A 19,087-nucleotide genomic window follows, 5' to 3' on the forward strand; every position below is an offset into this window, starting at 1 on the left:
CATTACACAGATCAGATCGAATAATTTCCACGTTTAAAACTCTTTTAATAGCGCTTCGTCACACTGAGAAGACCCAAACTCCTTTCCAGGGTCCAAACGCTGGGCTTAATGGGATCCCCGCCTTTCTCAAGCAAAACCTCATCCCTATGCTAGTTACAGGGTCTGCTTCTACTTCCCCCAATGGCAAAGCGCTTCTTTCCGGCTTGGGGTCCTCTGCTTTGATTCCTTGGCCAGGAATCCTCTTTCCACTCTCGCCTTTTTATGCCTCAACTTAAGATTTATCTCTGAGAGGGCTTTTCGGGTATGGTGGGACACCTGTTTTTCTATTACAGTAATCCTGTCCTAATCTGTAATTTCTTTTTACTACTGCTCTCTCCCACTAGAATGTAAACGTTAATGGTGATACTATTTTATTCAGGCTGATGATTCATGACTTTTCCCTGTCTTTAAGCATCAGTAATGGTTAGACTTTTTAAAATCGAAGTTCATTCTTTTATTAAAGCTTGGGACAAAAAAGAAGAAAAAGTACCCTATCTTAAGTGTGCTTCCCCCCATGCCCCAATCACTGTAGGACTTTGGAACAGTCACTTGAGTTTCTGGGCTTCAGTTTCCTAATCTAAAAAATGGAGAGAATAACATGTACCTTAGAATTGTGAAGTTAGGAAATGTAACTAAAGCACAAAGAAAACCCTCCTAAATGTTAGTGAATTTGAAAAGTAGTTATTGTTTTGGTTACTCTTTTAGCATTTACTAAAATGGTTACTATTAACTATTTTAAAGCACTTATTAGAGGCACCTACCTGTAAACACTTTATAAGTTGGATTTAAACCCACATCTAATTCCAATTCTAATTTCTTCCTTTCCATCCTTACACCTTTTACTGAAAATGCCCTCCCAAATTTAAAAATGTCAAATTTAGTGTCACCAGATGAAATACTGTATCTTCAAAATTATTTTCAATCCTTGACCGTACACAATCCAAGTCTATGGGAGCATCAAACAGTAAATACCAACTGTTGTGCAAGGGTTTCTCACACCTTCAACCTTAATTAATTCTAGAACTGTTTTCTAATGATGCAGGCTTCTTCGGTGTCTTCCAGAGTAGACATGGTGATGGTGATGAACCCTGGAAGTAGGCCACTATCATCTTTGTTGACACTGACAGGATTTGGACCTTTCAATTGGATCCAATTTAGCAAATGTCAATGATGCCTTACCATCTACTTCTGCTATTCAAGGACCCCACCTCTTTATAGTGAGTTCATAGGAAAGGCTTATGAACTGTAATATCAGGAAGTGAGAAAGCAAAAAAGTTTGAATGATTCTGCCAAAAGCAAAATTCTATGAGGCTTACTCCTGACCATATGCACACATTATTTTTTGATAACCTCATTCCCAAATGAGTCTGCTCTTAAGGGCATACAGGAGAGTCTTTGTGCATCTTGTTAACTGTTACAGCCCCAATGCCTAGAACAGTGCCAGTGTCTGGCACATAGCAGCATTCTGTAAATAGCTGTGGGAGGGATGGATGAATGAGTGGGCTTCAATGGCTCAGGAAGTAGGCTAAAACTCTGCCGTTATCCCTTGAGGCACTGGCTGCTCTCAGAAGTGGGTACAGAAATATCAGGGGCAACAAAATCACTGCCCTCTGAATGTTGCATTCCTAGGCTTCCTGTCCTAGATAAACACCATCACTGGATAAGGGGAACAATTGGATGGAATCCTCTCCTCTCATATAGGCTCAAGTTAGTTGATGTGACACTTGAGTTTAAAATCTCTTCTAGACCAGAAGTTTTTAAACAGCAGAAATCAAGCTACAGGTGACTTCTGAATAACACAGGGGATAGGAGCACCGATCCCCACACAGTTGAAAACCAGCATATAACTTTTGACTCTCCCAAGACTTAACTATGATCCTCCTTCAGGGATTAGTTCCAGGACCCCCTGCATATACCAAAATCCAAGAATGCTCAAGTCCCTTATATAAAATGGTGTAGAACAATGCATACAGTCAGCTCTCAACATCTATTGAATTCCAATGGAGGACTGAAAATACTGTTTCAATCCGCAACTGGTTGACTATGCAGGTGGGAAACCTGAAAAATACAGAAGACTAAATATTTATTGAAAAAAAATCCATATATTAAAAAAAACCCCACCTGTGCAGTTTAAGCCTGTGTTGTTCAAGGGTCAGGTGTACTTTGTACTGCAGCAGGACACAATATAAAACATACTGGCTTTCGCCCAGCCAGTGTGCTCAATGGTTGAGCATCGACATATGAACCAGGAGGTTATGGAGGTCAGGCTCAATTGCTCGCAGGAAGCAGGCAATTGATGATTCTCTCATTGATATTTCTATCTCACTCCTTCATCCTTCCTCTCCTGGAAGTCAATAAAAATGTATTTTTCAAAAAATATATTAAAAATAAAAACATACTGGCTTTAGGGACAGAGCTGAGGCTGAAGGCTCTCACCTACTATCTGTGATCCTAGAAAAGTCACTCTCTCTTAGCCTTACATTCCTGATCCTTAAAAACCCAAGGACCTAGGTAGAGCAGACACTGCTGTCTGGATCCCTACCCAAACCCTTATCCCTTTCTTTCTCACCTAACAGACATGGCTTGTCTTTCTAATCCACATGATTTAGAGGGTAACCCCTAATTAATCTCAGCCACTCATGATGGATGATCTCATTTGCTCTGCCAATGACAAGAGTGGGAAGATGACCCATTTCTAGCAAATGAGACATGAGGCCAGATCTGCTGGGCTTCCAGGGATTTTCTCACTTTAAATGAAACACTGGAAAAAATTAGTCCCTCTTCTGTAAGACATTGTTCTGTTAGCATTTCTTCTGGGATTATGGTAGTCATCTTGGGACTCTGAGGTGAACTAGTATGAGTGTAAACCAACACAGAGGACAGCACAGTAAAAAGATTTCAAGAACCTGGTTTTTGGTATTATCATCAAGCCACTGAATTAACCAAACTCGGAGCCATATTAAATGACCTCTTGTCATGTGTGCTTCCTTATTTAAGCCAACTTAATTGGGGTTTTGTTATACACAATTGAAGTTAACTGATAAGCTCCTTCACGCAAAGGCTGTGAAGATGCAATTAAATAAGATACTGTACAAGACACCTAGACAAGCACTTCAAAGTACCCAAGCCCATCCTTCTTTCCTAGTACATTTCCATTAACAATTCACAGGCCTTTTTCAAAAAACTGGCTGGGAGCTCTCACTGACTTTTTTTTTTTTTAAATATATTTTATTGATTTTTCACGGAGAGGAAGGGAGAGAGATAGAAACATCGATGAGAGAGAAACATCCATCAGCTGCCTCCTGCACATCTCCTACTGGGGATATGCCCGCAACCCAGGCACATGCCCTTGACCGGAATCGAACCTGGGACCCTTCAGTCCGCAAGCCGACACTCTATCCACTGAGCCAAACCAGCTTCGGCCTCACTGACTCTTTTAAGAGGAAAGTTTCTTGCCTTCAGAAGGTGGGGAAGAGTGACGGAGGGCTCCCTACCAAGGTCCTTCATGATTTCTTTGTCCCCAAAAGACATTGTCAAGAGGGATAGTAGTGAAACTGCTGCAGCCCAGAGCAAGAGGACAGTGTGTAAGCCATGCTGGCCTAAAAAACCTAAATACGCTATGCTGGAGAAGGCAGTTATGGTGCTTAAGTGGAGAACTTCTAAAATGTACCTCATCCCCAGCAAGTCCACTTTTCCAGATCCTCCTCCTTGACACAGCTGCTGTACAGGAGTGCTTCTGTCATGCTCTGTGCACCTTCTAAGCTTGCCAGGTTTCCTCGGCCTATAGCCAGAGGAATAAATGTCTTCAAAGCTAGAAACAAATAGGGAGAGCTATTTGCTACAATTCAATGTTACCTGCCATTCAAGCAGTACAGACAGCAGTCTGTGGATGGCCCAGACTCATCACGTGAAAATAACCTTCTCTTTGCACTATAGCCCTTTTCTTTAGCCACCAAACCCTAATTGCCATGAGATTCCTCTGTCTGCTAAGTCAAGAGATTCCCAACAAATACCCAGCCTCACTCTGCCTCAAGACACTTATAGATAGGAATGCCCTAAAAAAATATGTTGCCAATTAATAGGGCAGAGGGAAGGCTCAACCAGTACTGAAAAACGGATGTCTATGGGTGCAAGGAGCCTTAACTCAAACCCTTGAGCTCCAGAACCAGACAAATCAGGCCTTGGGATCACACCATATTTTTCACTTTAGTAATAACCAACAGTCATTCTGAAACCTTTTTTAAAACATTTTTTTAACGTTTTAAATTTTATTTTATTGAGTTTAGAGAGACAGAGGGAGGGAAGAGAGAGATATCGATGTAAGAGAGCAACATCGATTGGTTGCCTCCTGCATATGCCCCGATAGGAAATCGTACCTGCAATCTGGGTATGTGCCCTGACTGGAAATTGAACCATTGACTTTGACCTTTCAGTGCATGGGACAATGCTCCAATCAACTAAGTCACATGGGCCAGGGCTGACATCAATCATTTTTAAAACTGAAATTTATGGCAAAGTGTCATAATGATCATCCTCTCACTTGCTCTACTAAATACTTCACTTCTGTTTTATGAAGGGTCATAAATTTAAGCCTTATTTCAACTGGGAAATATCTCTTCCATCTTCCAATCTGCTCTTTAAGCTCAACCAATCTTATTAACCCTTGCTGCTGAAAAAGACCATGGATTGGGCTGTCTTGCACTCAAGGGACTCTGGCAGGTGGTAACCAAGGTTAGTTCTGCAATTTGAAAAGTCACAACACTTGGCCTCCAGAGGAATGCTAGGCCCACTTACACACACTAGGTGCCACTGAACATTTCTCAATGGGCTCTGTGCCAGAATCTTCTGTGAGTAATCTTCCCTCAGAGTAACAATGTTTTAGCAGTACCAAGGAGCTTACATGCTTGACAATCGTGCCATCAGCTGAAGGTACCAAAACCACAGAATCTCCATGTTGAGTGAGAGTGAGAAAAGATTATTATAATTTGGCTAAGTTTCTGCTTACCTGAAGATTCAGAAATGCTGACTCCATCCTGTACACTCAACTCAGTATCATCTTGATTCCCCACTGCCCACACCCCCCTGTATTCATAAACCACAAATTTCTAGCTCATTTTAATTCTATTCATATATGTTATAGCCCTAAGATGACAAAAGTGAATAGAATGTAATTTCTGCTCCTAGTTCACAGGCGCTGGGGGGAAACAAGTCATGAAAATAAATACAGCAAGCTGCTAAGTGCTATAGAGTGCACTGGAACATCATCTATGATACTGGTTAGGAACAAATTTAAGTTTGTTTATTTTATTCTCTTACAAGTATCTCCAGAGAACAGGAGGAAGCTGGAAGTGGTGGTGATGGTTTTGGTGAACAACTTGGAAGACCTAATCTTAGCTTTATTCAAGTTAGTTTTCTCCAATGCTCATTTTCAAGAAATACTGGAGAATGACCATAAAGTTCTAAAATCCCAGAGAAGATGGGGTAGAGGATAGTAAACTGAGTTGAAAAAATACCCTTCTCACTGCAGCAGTTCATGTTGTTAATTGGATTCTATTCCACCCTCTTGATTTTTCTCCCACCACATTAAATCAGCCAAAAAATACAAAATTAGTGATATGACAATCATCTTATATTCTGCTTCCTCTCTTCATTGTTTAAATGGCGTTTCCTAGAGTTGTATATAATGTTTTTCTCACTCTACTCTTTTTCTAAACCATCTTGTTCATTCCTATGGCTTTAACTATCAACTATGTAAGTATGAATCCCATATCTATAATTGCAGTTTTGTAGTTTTCCCTGAGCAACAAAACATAAATGTTTACTGGAAAGCTTAACCTCATTTCCCCATGGGAACCTCAAAACTCAGTCTATACAAGGCTAATGGTCTTTCTTCACAAAATTCATTAGCTTTCTTCAATAGTCTCCGCTCTTCCCATCTCGGTTAGAAGAATGCCCCAATACACTCACATGCTCAATTGGAAACTATTCCCCTCTTCCCCTTCCATCATCCATTCAGTCCCATTAATTCTATCTCCTGAGTGTTTCTCAAATCTGCCCTTTCCTATCTTCATGGCTAAAGCCTGACAGCCTTGTTCCAATCCCTCATCATCTCTTTTTATGTACCAGGGGGACCATTTGACTACTCATATCCTCAACCAAACTTTAAGCTCCTAATTTTTGAATTGTGCCTGCCCTTCCCTCAAGAATAAGTGGAGGCCCTGTGAAGTGTGATTACATACAATATGCAGTTTCAACATTCTGGAATTTATTCTACCCACTTTTCCTCCTTTAGAAGCAATGGTTCTGCTCTTGTAAAAATCTATTTTTCTAACCTAAAATCTATCAGAGATGTAATTAATTCCAACAGTTTGCTTTGCTGATAGGAAAAAAGAAAGAGACCGCACTTTAGAAACAGAAGCCACTGTTGTTTTTATAAAACACAGAATTGTGCTGCTGCTGTTGCTTGGTTTAGAAGGAACTGTACATTACAGCTGCTGGGATAATTTTACAATAGACTGGACAAGGTACAGCTCAAAGCAGGACACAAACACAAGTCTCAAAGGGAAACAAACGCAAACAAGTACACAGCTGCGGGGCTCCAGGGACATTTCCCTATCCATGCTGGACTTGAGAAGAATAAAAGTTCAGAAACTAAAGTGGAACCCAGAGTAGTCACACATGCCCACCAGATGGCTGCTAAGTGCCAACATCACACACCATTCAGGTTGGACTGTGTTCATAGGAAAGTCATTTCATTTTTCCTTATTGCTACTACACCAGGGGACATGGTGCATTAGATATATTGTCTTTACTTGCACAATCCTTGGAGAGTTTATATTCCTTTTTAAAGTAGGAAATCTGCTTTCCCCATCTTATTCTGATTTTTGTTTGTTTGATTTGAACCATTCCCTCCGCTCCCTTTCTTGGGCTCCCAAACAGCAGCCAGAGGTTCTAAGTCAGTAGGAGTAGAATAAGAGGAGAGCACCAATCTAGCCTCTCCCTGCTCAGGGAGAAGGCAAGTCCTAATAAATGGGGGAAAGAGAAAACCAGAGCATCCCTTCTCCCCAATCTGCTTAGAAGGCCAAATAGAAAAGAGTGCCCTGCATATCCCTGCCACGATCAGACTTTAAAAAGGAAGGCATCCCAGCTACCGTCCTGGATTGGCCTAGGCCCAATAAATATAAATAAAAACAGCTTCCTCCAATGTAGTCTCCAAAATTGCATTTTGGCTAGTTTGAGATGACTTTCTACCCTGAAGGAGAAAGAACTTCCTTCCATCTTTTGTTACACACGATGCAAGGTCTAAAACACTGCCCGATCTGCCTTGCAGATAGTCCAGGGGCCAGCTAAGAAGTGTTTCCTTGGCTGCCCATCTTGAGTACTGAGTCTCATTTACAGAATTCTGGACAAGAAAAGGAAAACTCCAAGAACACTGTTGCTTAGCCAAAGAGCAGCTATCTACTAAGTGGGAACCAGGAGCTTTTTAGGGAGGTTTTACGACTTTATGTACCTTCTTGTTCGGCATTATTCTAAGCCTAAATACCCAGCAACAAGAGCCCAGGCTTATCTCCAAAGACCAGTAATAGCACCTCAACTCTCAATCGGTCAGGCTGGACTGGAAAAATGATAAATGAGTAGTGCTCTACTTTCCCACCTTTTATCCAAATTCTCTCCATTCTCTTCCCACCACTCTCTTTTTCCTCTATGTCCATCCCCTGACCCTCAACCCTGGATACCCAAGTAGCTCAATCCTAACAAGTCCTTAGAATAGAGAAGCCCCAGGTAGAGAAAAATGGAATAATATCTAGGAAAAGCAATAAGGGAAATCAAGTCCAAGGAGTGGACAGGTGTGGAAGTTGCCAGAAGCCTCTGATTTCATACCATTTGGGCAGGCCTGCTGCTCAGACCTAGTGTAAGCTTGAGGGCAGTCCAGCCCAAAGAGGACATCACTGGGCTTGGGGAACAGATTCTTGGTTTTCTGTAGCCAAGGAGCTAATAAGCTTGACCTTGTCAGCTAACAGAGGGGTCATTATAGTCATGCAGAGAATTCATCATCAGGAAAGCAGATCAGCAAGCAAGCTGACTAAATAGAAAAAAAAAAAAAAAAAAGGAAAGAAAAGGAAGCCAGGGAAAGAGAGAATAGGAAAAGCAAGATAAAGATTGGAATAAAGGGAGCAAGAGACTTGTCTAAAAGATGAGGCTGGGGTCATCCCACGCTTCATCAGAGCTTAAGTGAGTCACACTACCTAAACCAAATCCAAGAAAGCCAAAGCTTGTTGCCAACACCAGTTCGCAATCTGCATGCACTACCTTTCAAACAAGAATAATCCTCAAAGTCAAGGATATTTTTCAAGTCTCAAAGATTTAAAAAAAAAAAAGTCAAAGCAAAAAGTCATTTTCTTGCCATTGCCCAAGCTGCTGCTCTTGCTTTTATTTCTTGAGTGGTATGTGCAATGCCAAAGGGCTAAAAAATGCATTTCAAGCCCCAGCTCCAAACCCAACTGGAAAGAGTGAGGCAAAGAGAAAAAGGAAAGAACACAAACTTGTGGCCGAGAGTAGGTGGCTACCACCAGCTCCCCGTGGATATTTGCAAATGCTGGTGAATGACTGGAACCTCCAGGAATAGTGCCCTGATCCTAGCCCCAAAATGCACCCAAGAAGAGAACATGCAGAGCCCAATGTTCAAAGAGAGCTCCCCTCCTCTAAGGGTGACTGAACATGAAGTAGACAGTATATGAAGGCGATGGACAGGGCAGATGGAGTGTTGGCATCACTCTCTTTAGGCACTTGTGTAAGGAATGTAGGCTGTCCAGTGAACTAACTCCTCCCAGAACCCTCCATTCTGTTCTTCAGCTGGGTTCCCATGGGGCACCCAATGCCATAGCCAGTAGGAAAGTAAAGGAGGAGTTACTCAACAGTCCTGATACCTTCCTCTATAATCAATGTTTGTGCTACGTTTTGTGAAGTCATTGAACAAAGTAGCCAACCAGAATGGAACCTGGGAGAGACTGTTTTGCATAGGAAATCTGGGTCTGTATTAGGGCTGTTGGGGAGGGGAAATGGTAGCTCTCACTGCACAGGCCCAGATTCACACTGGCCTTCCTCCAGCTGGCCTCCAAGCCTGAGCTAGGTCTAAAGTGTCATGGCTTTATCACCAGATTGGGGCAAACCCAAGCCCAAGCTCCTTAAAAAAAGGAATTTCCACACCAAAGCTGCACGTTCTCATCCCAAGCAGTGGGAAAGGAGAAAATGAACAGTCAAGGAAAGAGGGGGCCTTGCCTCAAGGCCAGCAGGCACCAAGCTACAACCCCCTACTTTTCCAATTTTACAAGCCAGCCAAACCCCATCTCTATGCAGGGAGGAAAAAAAAAAAGCCCATGCCACCCACTCACATGCCCTAGTGGGAAACCAGTAAAAATTCATTTGTGTAAACAGAAGCAAAAGGGAGCAGCAAAATCCCCCAGACTATTCACAGGACACACTGGAATCTGGGATGAGCCAAAGTGTCAGAGGACAATCCAGAGGGAGAGGAAGATGCACTTGCAGAAAAGAGTCCAGGGCAGAGGGCAGTGCAGAGGAGGGAGCCTGTAGCAAGAAAAAGGTATTTTCTGCACAGCGGAAAGATGAAGCCTGAGCCCCACATTGGGGAGACAACCACCCTTACTTAGCCAGGCCAAAGAACAAGTCAGGTACATTGTTCTTTTTAATGGCTCAATGTTTCTGGGATGTAAACTCATTGGGCATTGGAAGGATATCAAGATTTTGGCAATAAACTCAAGTTATGGTATAAAAATAGCATTTAGTTTTTGCTCTTTTTTCTTATTTTAGACCTAAGGATCGTTTGTTATAAGACACCCCAATTTAAAAATATTGAAACATAAGAGACTTGACCATTGGGGGAGAAGAAGCCAAGAGTGAGAAAAAACTATGTAAGTAACTCCAGACCCAGGCAGGTGGGAGGGTCAGGGTAGGACAGGGAAGAAAGGAGGCATAGCCAGTCATCTCAGCAGCTCCATAGACTTGTCAGGTCTGAAAGTGCAAATGTCAATGGATTTTAACCATCTTGAGGTTATAATATTTTTAAAAGCTCAATGAATATGGAAGTCAATTGCTTTAAATGCAAAATAGTTGGCGCTCTGGCTGGAGGCTTGTTGGGTTAGGAGTATTTCTTCCCCATTTACCTCCTGTCCCACCCTACCCCATCCCCCCAAAGAAAGGTACAAAAGGTTGCAGTTCTGCAGCATTACCGTTACAGGGAAGGCACTGGTTACCCACCAGCAGGCGGAAGGAAGACAGGGTTGTGTCACTTCAGAGCTAAGTGCCATAGTGCCTTAAGTCTTATTCGGGGCTGGATGTCTGTCAGGGAGGTGTAAGGTAGGGTAGGAAAATTGGAAAGAAAGGAATAGGGAAAGGGGGGGTGGCAGCAGCGGGAGGAGCAACCAAAATCATTAGCATTAAAAAATCCTCCTACAAACTGGATTCTTAACCCATTAAAACATCTTGTATCCTAAAATATTGATCTGGGTCTGGTTTCGTTTTCCTTCTTAAACAAATCTAGACCTTTTCTGATTAAGGCTCCTAAAAAATCCTTCCCTCCTCCCACCCACTTTTTCAAGCCCCTCACTTTCCCATCTAAAGTATCAAACCCAAACCTACCAGCTTTTGTCCACAGGAATGTAGAGCCGAGCCGACCTTAACAAGCTGTCAGGCATGAGTCTTTAGCACTGTGAGTCACGTGAGACACCTGTGTGTATGGTGGGCACTGGTGCTGCCCGTCTTGGTCCAGTGGGGTCAGGGTCAGATGTGACAAGATGGGGTGAAGGGTATGAGGTGAATATCAGCAATTTCTGGCTGGTGGTCTGGCTTACTGGCCCTGTTCCCCACCCTTTTGTCCCATTTGTAGAAGGAAACAAGGCCTTCTGCACTCCTCTCTACCCCACCTCCCTCCTCCCTAATTCCTCTGGATTTGGGTGGCATAGCTCTTGGGGCTTGGAAAACTTTCTTCTATCCAGTGAGGTAACAGCGTTCTGCCTTCAAGCGAAGTACATGGTGCGCAGAGTATCCTGGTGAACCTGCACGGCTTTGGCCAGGGCCTGGGGGTCCCGCCCATTGCTCTGCCCTGATATGTGGCTCCCCTCTCCACTGAAAAGAAAAAAATGAAAGAAGTCCTTCCTGGTAATGCCAATTCCCATACCACCTTAAGAAAAAAAGAAAATCCAACCCAGAATGCCAATTCCCATACCAGCTTAAGAAAAAAAGAAAATCCAAGCCAGAATGCCAATTCCCATACCAGCTTAAGAAAAAAAGAAAATCCAACCCAGATTTGGCAGGTGAACACAGAGACACCAAATTGAACAAAACCCATTTCCTTCTACCCAAGGAAAGTTGGGAAGGTCTGGTACACAAAGGATGAGGTAAACAGGAAACCAGCCTGATCCCAGGCCTTACCTGTCATGCTCCTTGTCCACTAGATGATATCGTGCCCGGAAAGCCACCAGGCGGGCATAGTAGGCAGGTGCTGGGATAGAGACAGAGCGTGTGCATCGTACATAAGTGTGGCATAGCTGGTATGTCAAGATCTGGAGCTCATCTGCTGTGAAACGGTTGTCATCCCAAAGGACATAGTAATGGGATGGTCGACTGGTGCCCTGGGAAGATAGGAAGGTAAGGGGTGCCAGATTGGGCAAAGGGGATGGCTGATGATAAGGAATAGGATCACTGTTAAGATTATGGCTAGGCTGGAAGACCCACCCATGAATAGGCAAACACAAAGTCACCTATAATTTGCCAAGATATTCAAAGTGTATTTCTGGTCAAGTACACTGAGGGCTTATTAAGAGAACAATCATGATTTGAATGTCAGTCAGTGATGACATATATTCTAGAGGCAGTGGTAATAATCAACTAATTTTCGACTCATTGGAAACCCCAGGACATAGCCCAGCTACCTGAATGCCTGCGTGGCTGCACAGATAGAAGTCAAACTCAAATGGATGCGTGATGTTGGTATCCACAGTGGTCCCAGCTGGGATGTTACCACTCTTCCCAATCTGCATAGAGACAAAGACAACCAAGATCCCAAGACCTGCCTAGCCTTAACTAGGGCCCCAACTCAATTCTACTCTGACTCCACCAGAACACCAAGAGTGAAGCAGAAGTTGTGGTTCCCAAAGGACATTGGGTCTTGAAATAATGGGTTCTAAAGTCACACATAAATGTGTTTAAGAACTAGTTTCATCATTTATTACTGTGTGATCTTAGCAAGTCATTTAACCTTTCTAAGGTTAAACTGGAGATAATAATAGTACCTACCTCACAGGGCTGCTGTGAGGAAGACGCCTTGTACAGTGTCTGGCACATAGGAGAAGTTCAATAAATGGTAGTTCCCTTTCCCTTCTCTGGGAGCTGGTCTACATATGGGGTCTATAGGCCAGGGAGCTAGGAGGAGGGAGAGGAAGTATAAGGAAGGAGGGGGAAAAGGGGAAACAAAGGGAAGGAGGTGGTAGAGGAAGGACCACAAGAGCTCGAGGGAGGAAAGGGGCCGAAGAGGATGAACAGGCCAAGGGTTAAATCCCCAGACTTTATCTCAAGGGCTTCTTTCATATTAAGAGAAGGGAGACAGGATGGATGAGGGTATGGTTGGCTTTCTCAATCCCTCACTCACTCGCTCATTCTTGTCAGCACAAAAAAGGCGGGTGTGATGGCGTTTCTGCACCACAATATAAGTGATCCCAGGCTGGTAGTCCTTTTCCAGTTTGATGCAGGCATCACGAATGGCCAGCAGCTCATAGTGGAGGATCTAGGCACAGGGTGTGGAGATAGACAAAGAACATCCAGCTCCTCTTCAGTTCACACATCTTTGTGAACTAAGGGTTGACACTTATAATATGGCTTTTTGCTCAGTCTCCCTTTATAAGCTGATACCCAACCATTAGAGCTGATGGGTCCTTTCTACCAAAATCAGCCTTATATGCAATTCACGAATTTGTTGCCATAAAACCTGGGCTAGGAAGCTTGGCATCAGTAGAGAGCACTTACCTGGTTCCTATGTAAAAAGAGACCTAAAATCAAGACACAGAACCAAAGTTCACAGAGAAATCACTAAAATTATAATGCCCGAAGTAAGATCAATTTCAGGATCAGGAGAATAATGGGAGTACCCCTGTGACCTCCACAAGCAGACAAGGTTGGTACCACCAGAGAAGAGCAGACACAGAGTTCAGAGACGGGTGCAGAGGGAGGGGATGAATTTTGTCCTACAAAGAAGCAGGATTATAAAATAATGAACTAGCTAAAAAAGCAGACACAGGTAAATAACCATAGGTAATAGTTACCTTATGGCCTTGGATAACAGGTATAGGGAGTCAAAACTGTATGGTAGAAGTGTGTAGAATTTATAATCAATTAGAATTAGATTTAAAACCAAGTTTTATCTCGTTGTATTTCCTTAAGCAGGTTACGTAATCCCTCTTAGTCTCATTTTCTCCGCACCTACTAAAATTACTAATAAGACCAGCCTTACAAAGCTGTTGTGATGACTAAAACAGGTAATTAAGTAAATGCATAGAAAACCCAATAGGAGCTTAATAACTGCTGATTGCTTTGCAAAGAAGTTTGAGTTTTAACCCAAGGCTATATGAACTAGACATTTCTGAACAGAGAAGTGATATGATAAATATATCTGGTATTTTAGGAAACACTGGATGCCTTGGAAGAAATTGAGCACAATGGTTAATAGCATGGACTTTGGAATCAGACCAATTTGTCTAAATCCCAGTTCCACCACTTAGTAGCTTGGGTGACAATGAAGAAATCATTTAACATTTCCAAGCCCTAGTTTTCTCATCTGTCAAATGGAATAATTATTATTTCATAGGACTACTGTAATTACAGCATTAAATAGAATACATATGAAGTGGTTGGCACAGTTTAGGGTACACAGAAGGTACCCAATAAATGGCAGTTATATATTACTATTAAATTGTAGTCAAGGAGACTAGTTCAGTATACAAGTTTAAACAACAGAATATGAAAGCTTGGCAGGCAAAAAGAATAAGAGGAACATTATGAAGAAAGGTCAATAGCAGTGGCCTCCAGACAAGCAGCACCATCTACAGACTTAATAGTATTTCAAATTCTAGGGCCCAATCCTAGACTCAATTGGAAATTCTTCTTTTTTTTTTGTTGTTAATCCTCACCTGAGGATATTTTTCCCATTGATTTTTTTTTTTTTTTAAGAGAGTGTGAAAGGAAGGAGGAGAGACAGAGAGAAATATCAACTGGTTGCCTCCCGTATGTGCCCTGGCCAGGACCAGGGATAGAGCCTACAACTAAGGAACTAAGGTACAAGCCCTTGTGGGAATCGAACCTGAGACCCTTCAAACCAGTTAGGGCTCTATGTCAGAAATTTTAAGGGTAAGCCCTGTTAAATGTTTCAACAAGTCCTCCCAATGATCTTGACTCATGTTTGAGAACCACTGGTCTAAAGCATCAGTCTTCAACATGAACCAACTACTAATAGGCACTGAGGGTCTTCTGTTACAAGAAGACAGGTCTACAGATGCTTGTACTTGCCACTTCTCTGTTGTGATATCTGCTCTGAATCTTTTCCATTTAGCAACCTTCCAAGTACCAAGAGCTTAGAAAAGCTAGCAGTACTCTCTGCTACCATTAGGCCCTCTGGCCTCAATATGAAGTTTTTCTAACTACTGTGGGCCCTACCTGAGGGAGCTGGCCTTCAGGAACCCCATCTCGGTAGAAGATGATACGAGTAGGCTTGAAGCGGGTGGACTTGTAGAACTGGATCAGCAGCTCACGCACCATGTACGATAAGTCTTCAATGATCTCCTGCCGAGGTCGCTGCACCCGCACAGTGGCACAATAACGGCTGGGGTGGGCATCCATACTGCCTACCACCTGTTAATCAAAGAGGCAGGATAAGCCCCTAGAACCTCCACCCACCAACACTGTCAGGCTGTGGGTTTGGACAAATGCTTCTCAGCAAAACAATCATGCTATCAAACAAGTAGGGTTTTGGATTCAATTGAGTCCTGATTTCAATCTCTGTTCTACCACACATGCAGAAGTTACTTAATCCATCTGATCTTTTCTTTCCTCCTCTCAAATGGAGATAAGTATAGAACACCACCTGTTTGCAGTGCTGTTATAGTACATATAGAGCACCCTTGGACAGGGCCTAGCCCACAGAAGGTGCTTGATAAGTTTTATTTCCCTACCCCTTGAAGAGGGGAATGTGAAGGTTTGGCATTACTAGCTTAAAGAATAACCTCATCTAGCCACAAGTTTATCCTTTTTTCATTCAAGTGCTAATCTACCCCAGAACAATGGTAAAAATGGTGAGTAACATAATTTTCAAAGGGGACAGTGGCCAGAGCCTAGGATACATGGCCACAAGGAAAATAGGGAAAAGCATAGTATAGGGTTTTCCTGCATTTACTGAGATAAGCCTAGTCTGCCTAGAGAAACATAAGGGTTGAGGAAAGAGAAGTGGGGGGAAAAGAGCTGATCTCTCTAGCAATTCAGAAACCCCTAGAGGACAGGGAACAGAAGTCAAGAGAGGGATTAGAGTTAACTAATTAGAGTTAACTAACGTACTTAAGTGGATCAGGGGTAGGGATGGGAAGAGGAAATGACAGTCTCAGCAACTAAGTAAATCCCTTAAAAGGGATTTCTGAGAAGAGATATGGTCACCACCATATCCCAAAAGTAGGCATGGAGAGAGAGAGAAAAAAAACTTGAACATAGGGCAGTATTGACAGACACTGGTCCAAGTCTCTGGTCACAACCTACATTCTCATTACCCTCACTGTAAAAAACACACACATCATACAATCAATTTTATGAAGATACCAAGGAAATTATTAATGGGGATGATCAGCTGGAAGGAAAAAAGAATTATGAAGGTCTAGCGCCCAAGCTAAGGAAAGGAAACCATATGTAGCCTTGGAAACTCAAAGCTAAGAGGAAAACCTTATGAGGAAGCTGGAGTGTCACTCACTGCTGTGATAGACGGTTTTTTCCCATCCCCTGCTGGGGGGTGTGTAACATCTGCTCCCAGGAATATCACTGGCTGTTGAAAGACTGCAGAGCTGAACAAGGAAGAGAAAACAAATGATGAGGAGATAGATCATCTCTTCCTGGCACCACCTAGCACCCACTTTGGTCCTTTCTTCCTTATGCCTGACTCGCTCTGCCTGGCCAGGACCCTATCTTTTCATCAATTTCCAGAATGGTACCTTGCATGACAAGGGCAGATGGACAACAGAGTTCATACCGCTGATGTGGGACTAGGATGTTGTTTATGCCACCAAGTTTGACATTGATCTTCAGGCAGAGGTTGGACAGAGTTTGAGGTGAGGTCTTCACCACGTTCTTCACTTGCACACACTGTGTAGCCATTCCCAAAAGTGTGTCTCCAACACGTTTCACCTCAGCTATGAGCAGGGAGAAAACTGATTAGTGCATTCACAAATACTTAATGAATGCCTACTGAATCCAGGCAGGGACCACAGTGGTGACCAGAAACACACAGGATCCCTACTCTTATAGTGCTTACTACCTAGTGATTAATTTTAAATATCATGAAAAGTACAACAATGATAAATGCTACAACAAAAAACTTAATGGAGCTATGACAGTATATAATAGGGAGTAATAACCCAGCCAGAAAAGGCCTAAGTATTGACTGAACTAAAAAGTACAAAAGGATTTGGAAAAGAGGGCGAGTTTGAGAGAGAGCAATCCAGGCAGAGGAAATAGGATGCCAAAATGCACTCTGATAGGAGATAGAATTTTATGTCTGAGAAACAAAAGGCCAAAGTAACTATGAAGGAGAGCAAAGGGACTGACATAGGGAAGAAATGAGAGTAGCTTATATTAAGAAGACAGTTATTAAGACTGAGAGAAGCAAATAAAGTCAAGAGAGGCTACATATGTGAATAAGGGAAAAGAATGTTTATGGATAACTTCTGTGTTTCTTGCTTTTGTATTAGAATAGATATATCATAAACTCTTTTTTAAACATTTTGAGTTTGAAGTGCTCTTTGGTCATCCCAGTAAGGATACTAACTAGGCAATTGGGTATAGTAGTTAAAAGCTGAAGAGTAGCCCTAGCTGGTTTGGCTCAGTGGATAGAGAGTCAGCCTGTGGACGGAAGGGTCCCAGGTTCAATTCTGGTCAAGGGCATGTACCTTGGTTGCGGGCACATCCCTAGTAGCAGGTGTGCAGGAGGCAGCTGATCGATGTATCTCTCTCATAGATGTTTCTAACTCTCTCTATCCCTCTCGCTTCCTCTCTGTAAAAAAATCAATTTATATATATATATATATATATATATATATATATATATCCTATCTAATAAAAGACAAAAAGGGTAATTGACCGTACCTTCGCTATACTTCCCATTGGCTAATCAGGGCGATATGCAAATTAACCACCAACAAAGATGGCAGCTGGAAGCCACACAGCTGAAGCAAGCAGAAGGCTTGCTTGCTCCAGTGATGGAGGAAGCCAAGGTTCCCCGCCTGCCACGGCCCGGCTGAGCTCCGAAAGCAACAGTTTCAATTACAGAAGCTAAACAAACCCCAGATACCTGCTTTGAGCCGGCCGTGGCCACAGAGCTGGATCTGGCTCTTAGCTCCAGTGACAGCAACAAAGTTTCAATTATAGAAGGTAAATAAACCCCAGAATAAAAAAAAGAAAAGAAAAAAAGGAGAGGCTGGGAGCTTCAGTCACCGGCCAGCCTAAAAACAGCCCTCAGCCCCTCACCCAGACTGGCCAGGCACCCTAGTGGGGACCCCTACCCTGAAGGGGGTGTGACCAGCTGCAAACAGCCATCAGCCCCTCACCCAGGCTGGCCAGGTACCCAAGCGGGACCCCCACCCTGATCTGGGACACCCTTCAAGGCAAACCAGCCATCCCCCACCCGTGCAACCAGGCCTCTATCCTATATAGTAAAAGGGTAATATGCAAACTGACCTTAACAGCAGAAAGACTGGGAATGACTGGTCACTATGACACACACTGACCACCAGGGGGCAGACTCTCAATGCAGGAGCTGCCCTCTGGTGTTCAGTGCGCTCCCACATGGGGGAGCTCTGCTCAGCCACAAGCCACGCTGATGGCTGCCAGTACAGCAGTGGTGGTGGGAGCCCCTCCTGCCTCCTCAGCAGCACTAAGGATGTCTGACTGCAGCGTAGGTCTACTCCCCGCTGGCAAGTGGACATCCCCCGAGGGCTGCCGGGCTGCCAGAGGGATGTCTGATTGCCAGCTTAGGCCCAATCTCCCGGGGAGCAGGCCTACGCCAGCAGGTGGTCATCCCCTGATGGGACCCAGACTGCGAGAGGGCACAGGCTGGGCTGAGGGACCCCCCCCCTCCGAGTGCACAAATTTTTGTGCACCAGGCCTCTAGTATATATATATATATCTGAAGAGCAGTCAAATGGAGATGAATATCTGTGAGATACTTAGGTAAAGACAGTAAGCAAAGGCATGATCTTGATGGGATTATCAAGGAAGATAAAAGAATAAAAAGAGAGCTTAGACCTAAATCTTCAGGAACTCCCAATATTTGCAGAACAGAAGATGAGTCTGTAAAAGACTTTTTTTTTGTAAAGGAGGAAAATCCAAGAACTAGGAGGACGATCAAGATAATTGTATCATGAATGCAAAAGGAAGAGATAGCATTTCAAGCAGAAGCAAGTGTTCAATGAAGCCAAATGCTGCTAAGAGATCAGGTAAAATCAGGACGAGAAATGTCCTTTGGATTTAGTGTTATAAAGACAAAAAATTAGTGTACAGAGAAAAAAAAACTATTTTGGTGATCTGAAGTACTAAGAAGGAGATGTAGGATCAATGAAGGGTCTGGCATATTTTCACTGGGAGAGACTTGAGCATGTTTAAAAAGCCAACGGGATCATTTCCACTTCCAAGAGAGATGCAGTAGTTAGTGGTATGCCTGTGCTTCAACAGGAAACATTCAGAAAAGCCATATAAAATATAGAAATCATCTTTTTGAAGGCAGCACAAA

At 43.1% G+C, this 19,087-nt stretch overlaps 2 protein-coding genes across 2 annotated transcripts in view; both read right to left on the reverse strand.

Annotated features, from left to right (window-relative positions):
• Nucleotides 1-10,934, reverse strand: part of LOC308515733 (protein argonaute-3) — a 126,804-nt gene extending 115,870 nt beyond the window's left edge. The window contains exon 1 of the mRNA XM_081086302.1: nucleotides 10,696-10,934. The gene's annotated coding sequence lies outside the window, so the exon portion shown is untranslated. The remainder of the gene's footprint in view (nucleotides 1-10,695) is intronic.
• LOC308515735 (protein argonaute-1) overlaps nucleotides 3,259-19,087 on the reverse strand; it is a 34,862-nt gene continuing 19,033 nt past the window's right edge. Inside the window, exons 11-18 of the mRNA XM_081086304.1 lie at nucleotides 16,334-16,493; nucleotides 16,058-16,148; nucleotides 14,761-14,955; nucleotides 12,704-12,838; nucleotides 11,988-12,089; nucleotides 11,488-11,687; nucleotides 10,696-11,181; nucleotides 3,259-3,850 (exon numbers count right to left, since the gene is read on the reverse strand). Coding sequence (XP_080942430.1) covers nucleotides 11,073-11,181; nucleotides 11,488-11,687; nucleotides 11,988-12,089; nucleotides 12,704-12,838; nucleotides 14,761-14,955; nucleotides 16,058-16,148; nucleotides 16,334-16,493 — 992 coding nt within the window. The 3' untranslated portion in view covers nucleotides 3,259-3,850; nucleotides 10,696-11,072. The remainder of the gene's footprint in view (nucleotides 3,851-10,695; nucleotides 11,182-11,487; nucleotides 11,688-11,987; nucleotides 12,090-12,703; nucleotides 12,839-14,760; nucleotides 14,956-16,057; nucleotides 16,149-16,333; nucleotides 16,494-19,087) is intronic.

The sequence above is a fragment of the Myotis nattereri genome (assembly GCF_964212035.1).
Source record: "Myotis nattereri genome assembly, chromosome: 3".
Taxonomy (NCBI): domain Eukaryota; kingdom Metazoa; phylum Chordata; class Mammalia; order Chiroptera; family Vespertilionidae; genus Myotis; species Myotis nattereri.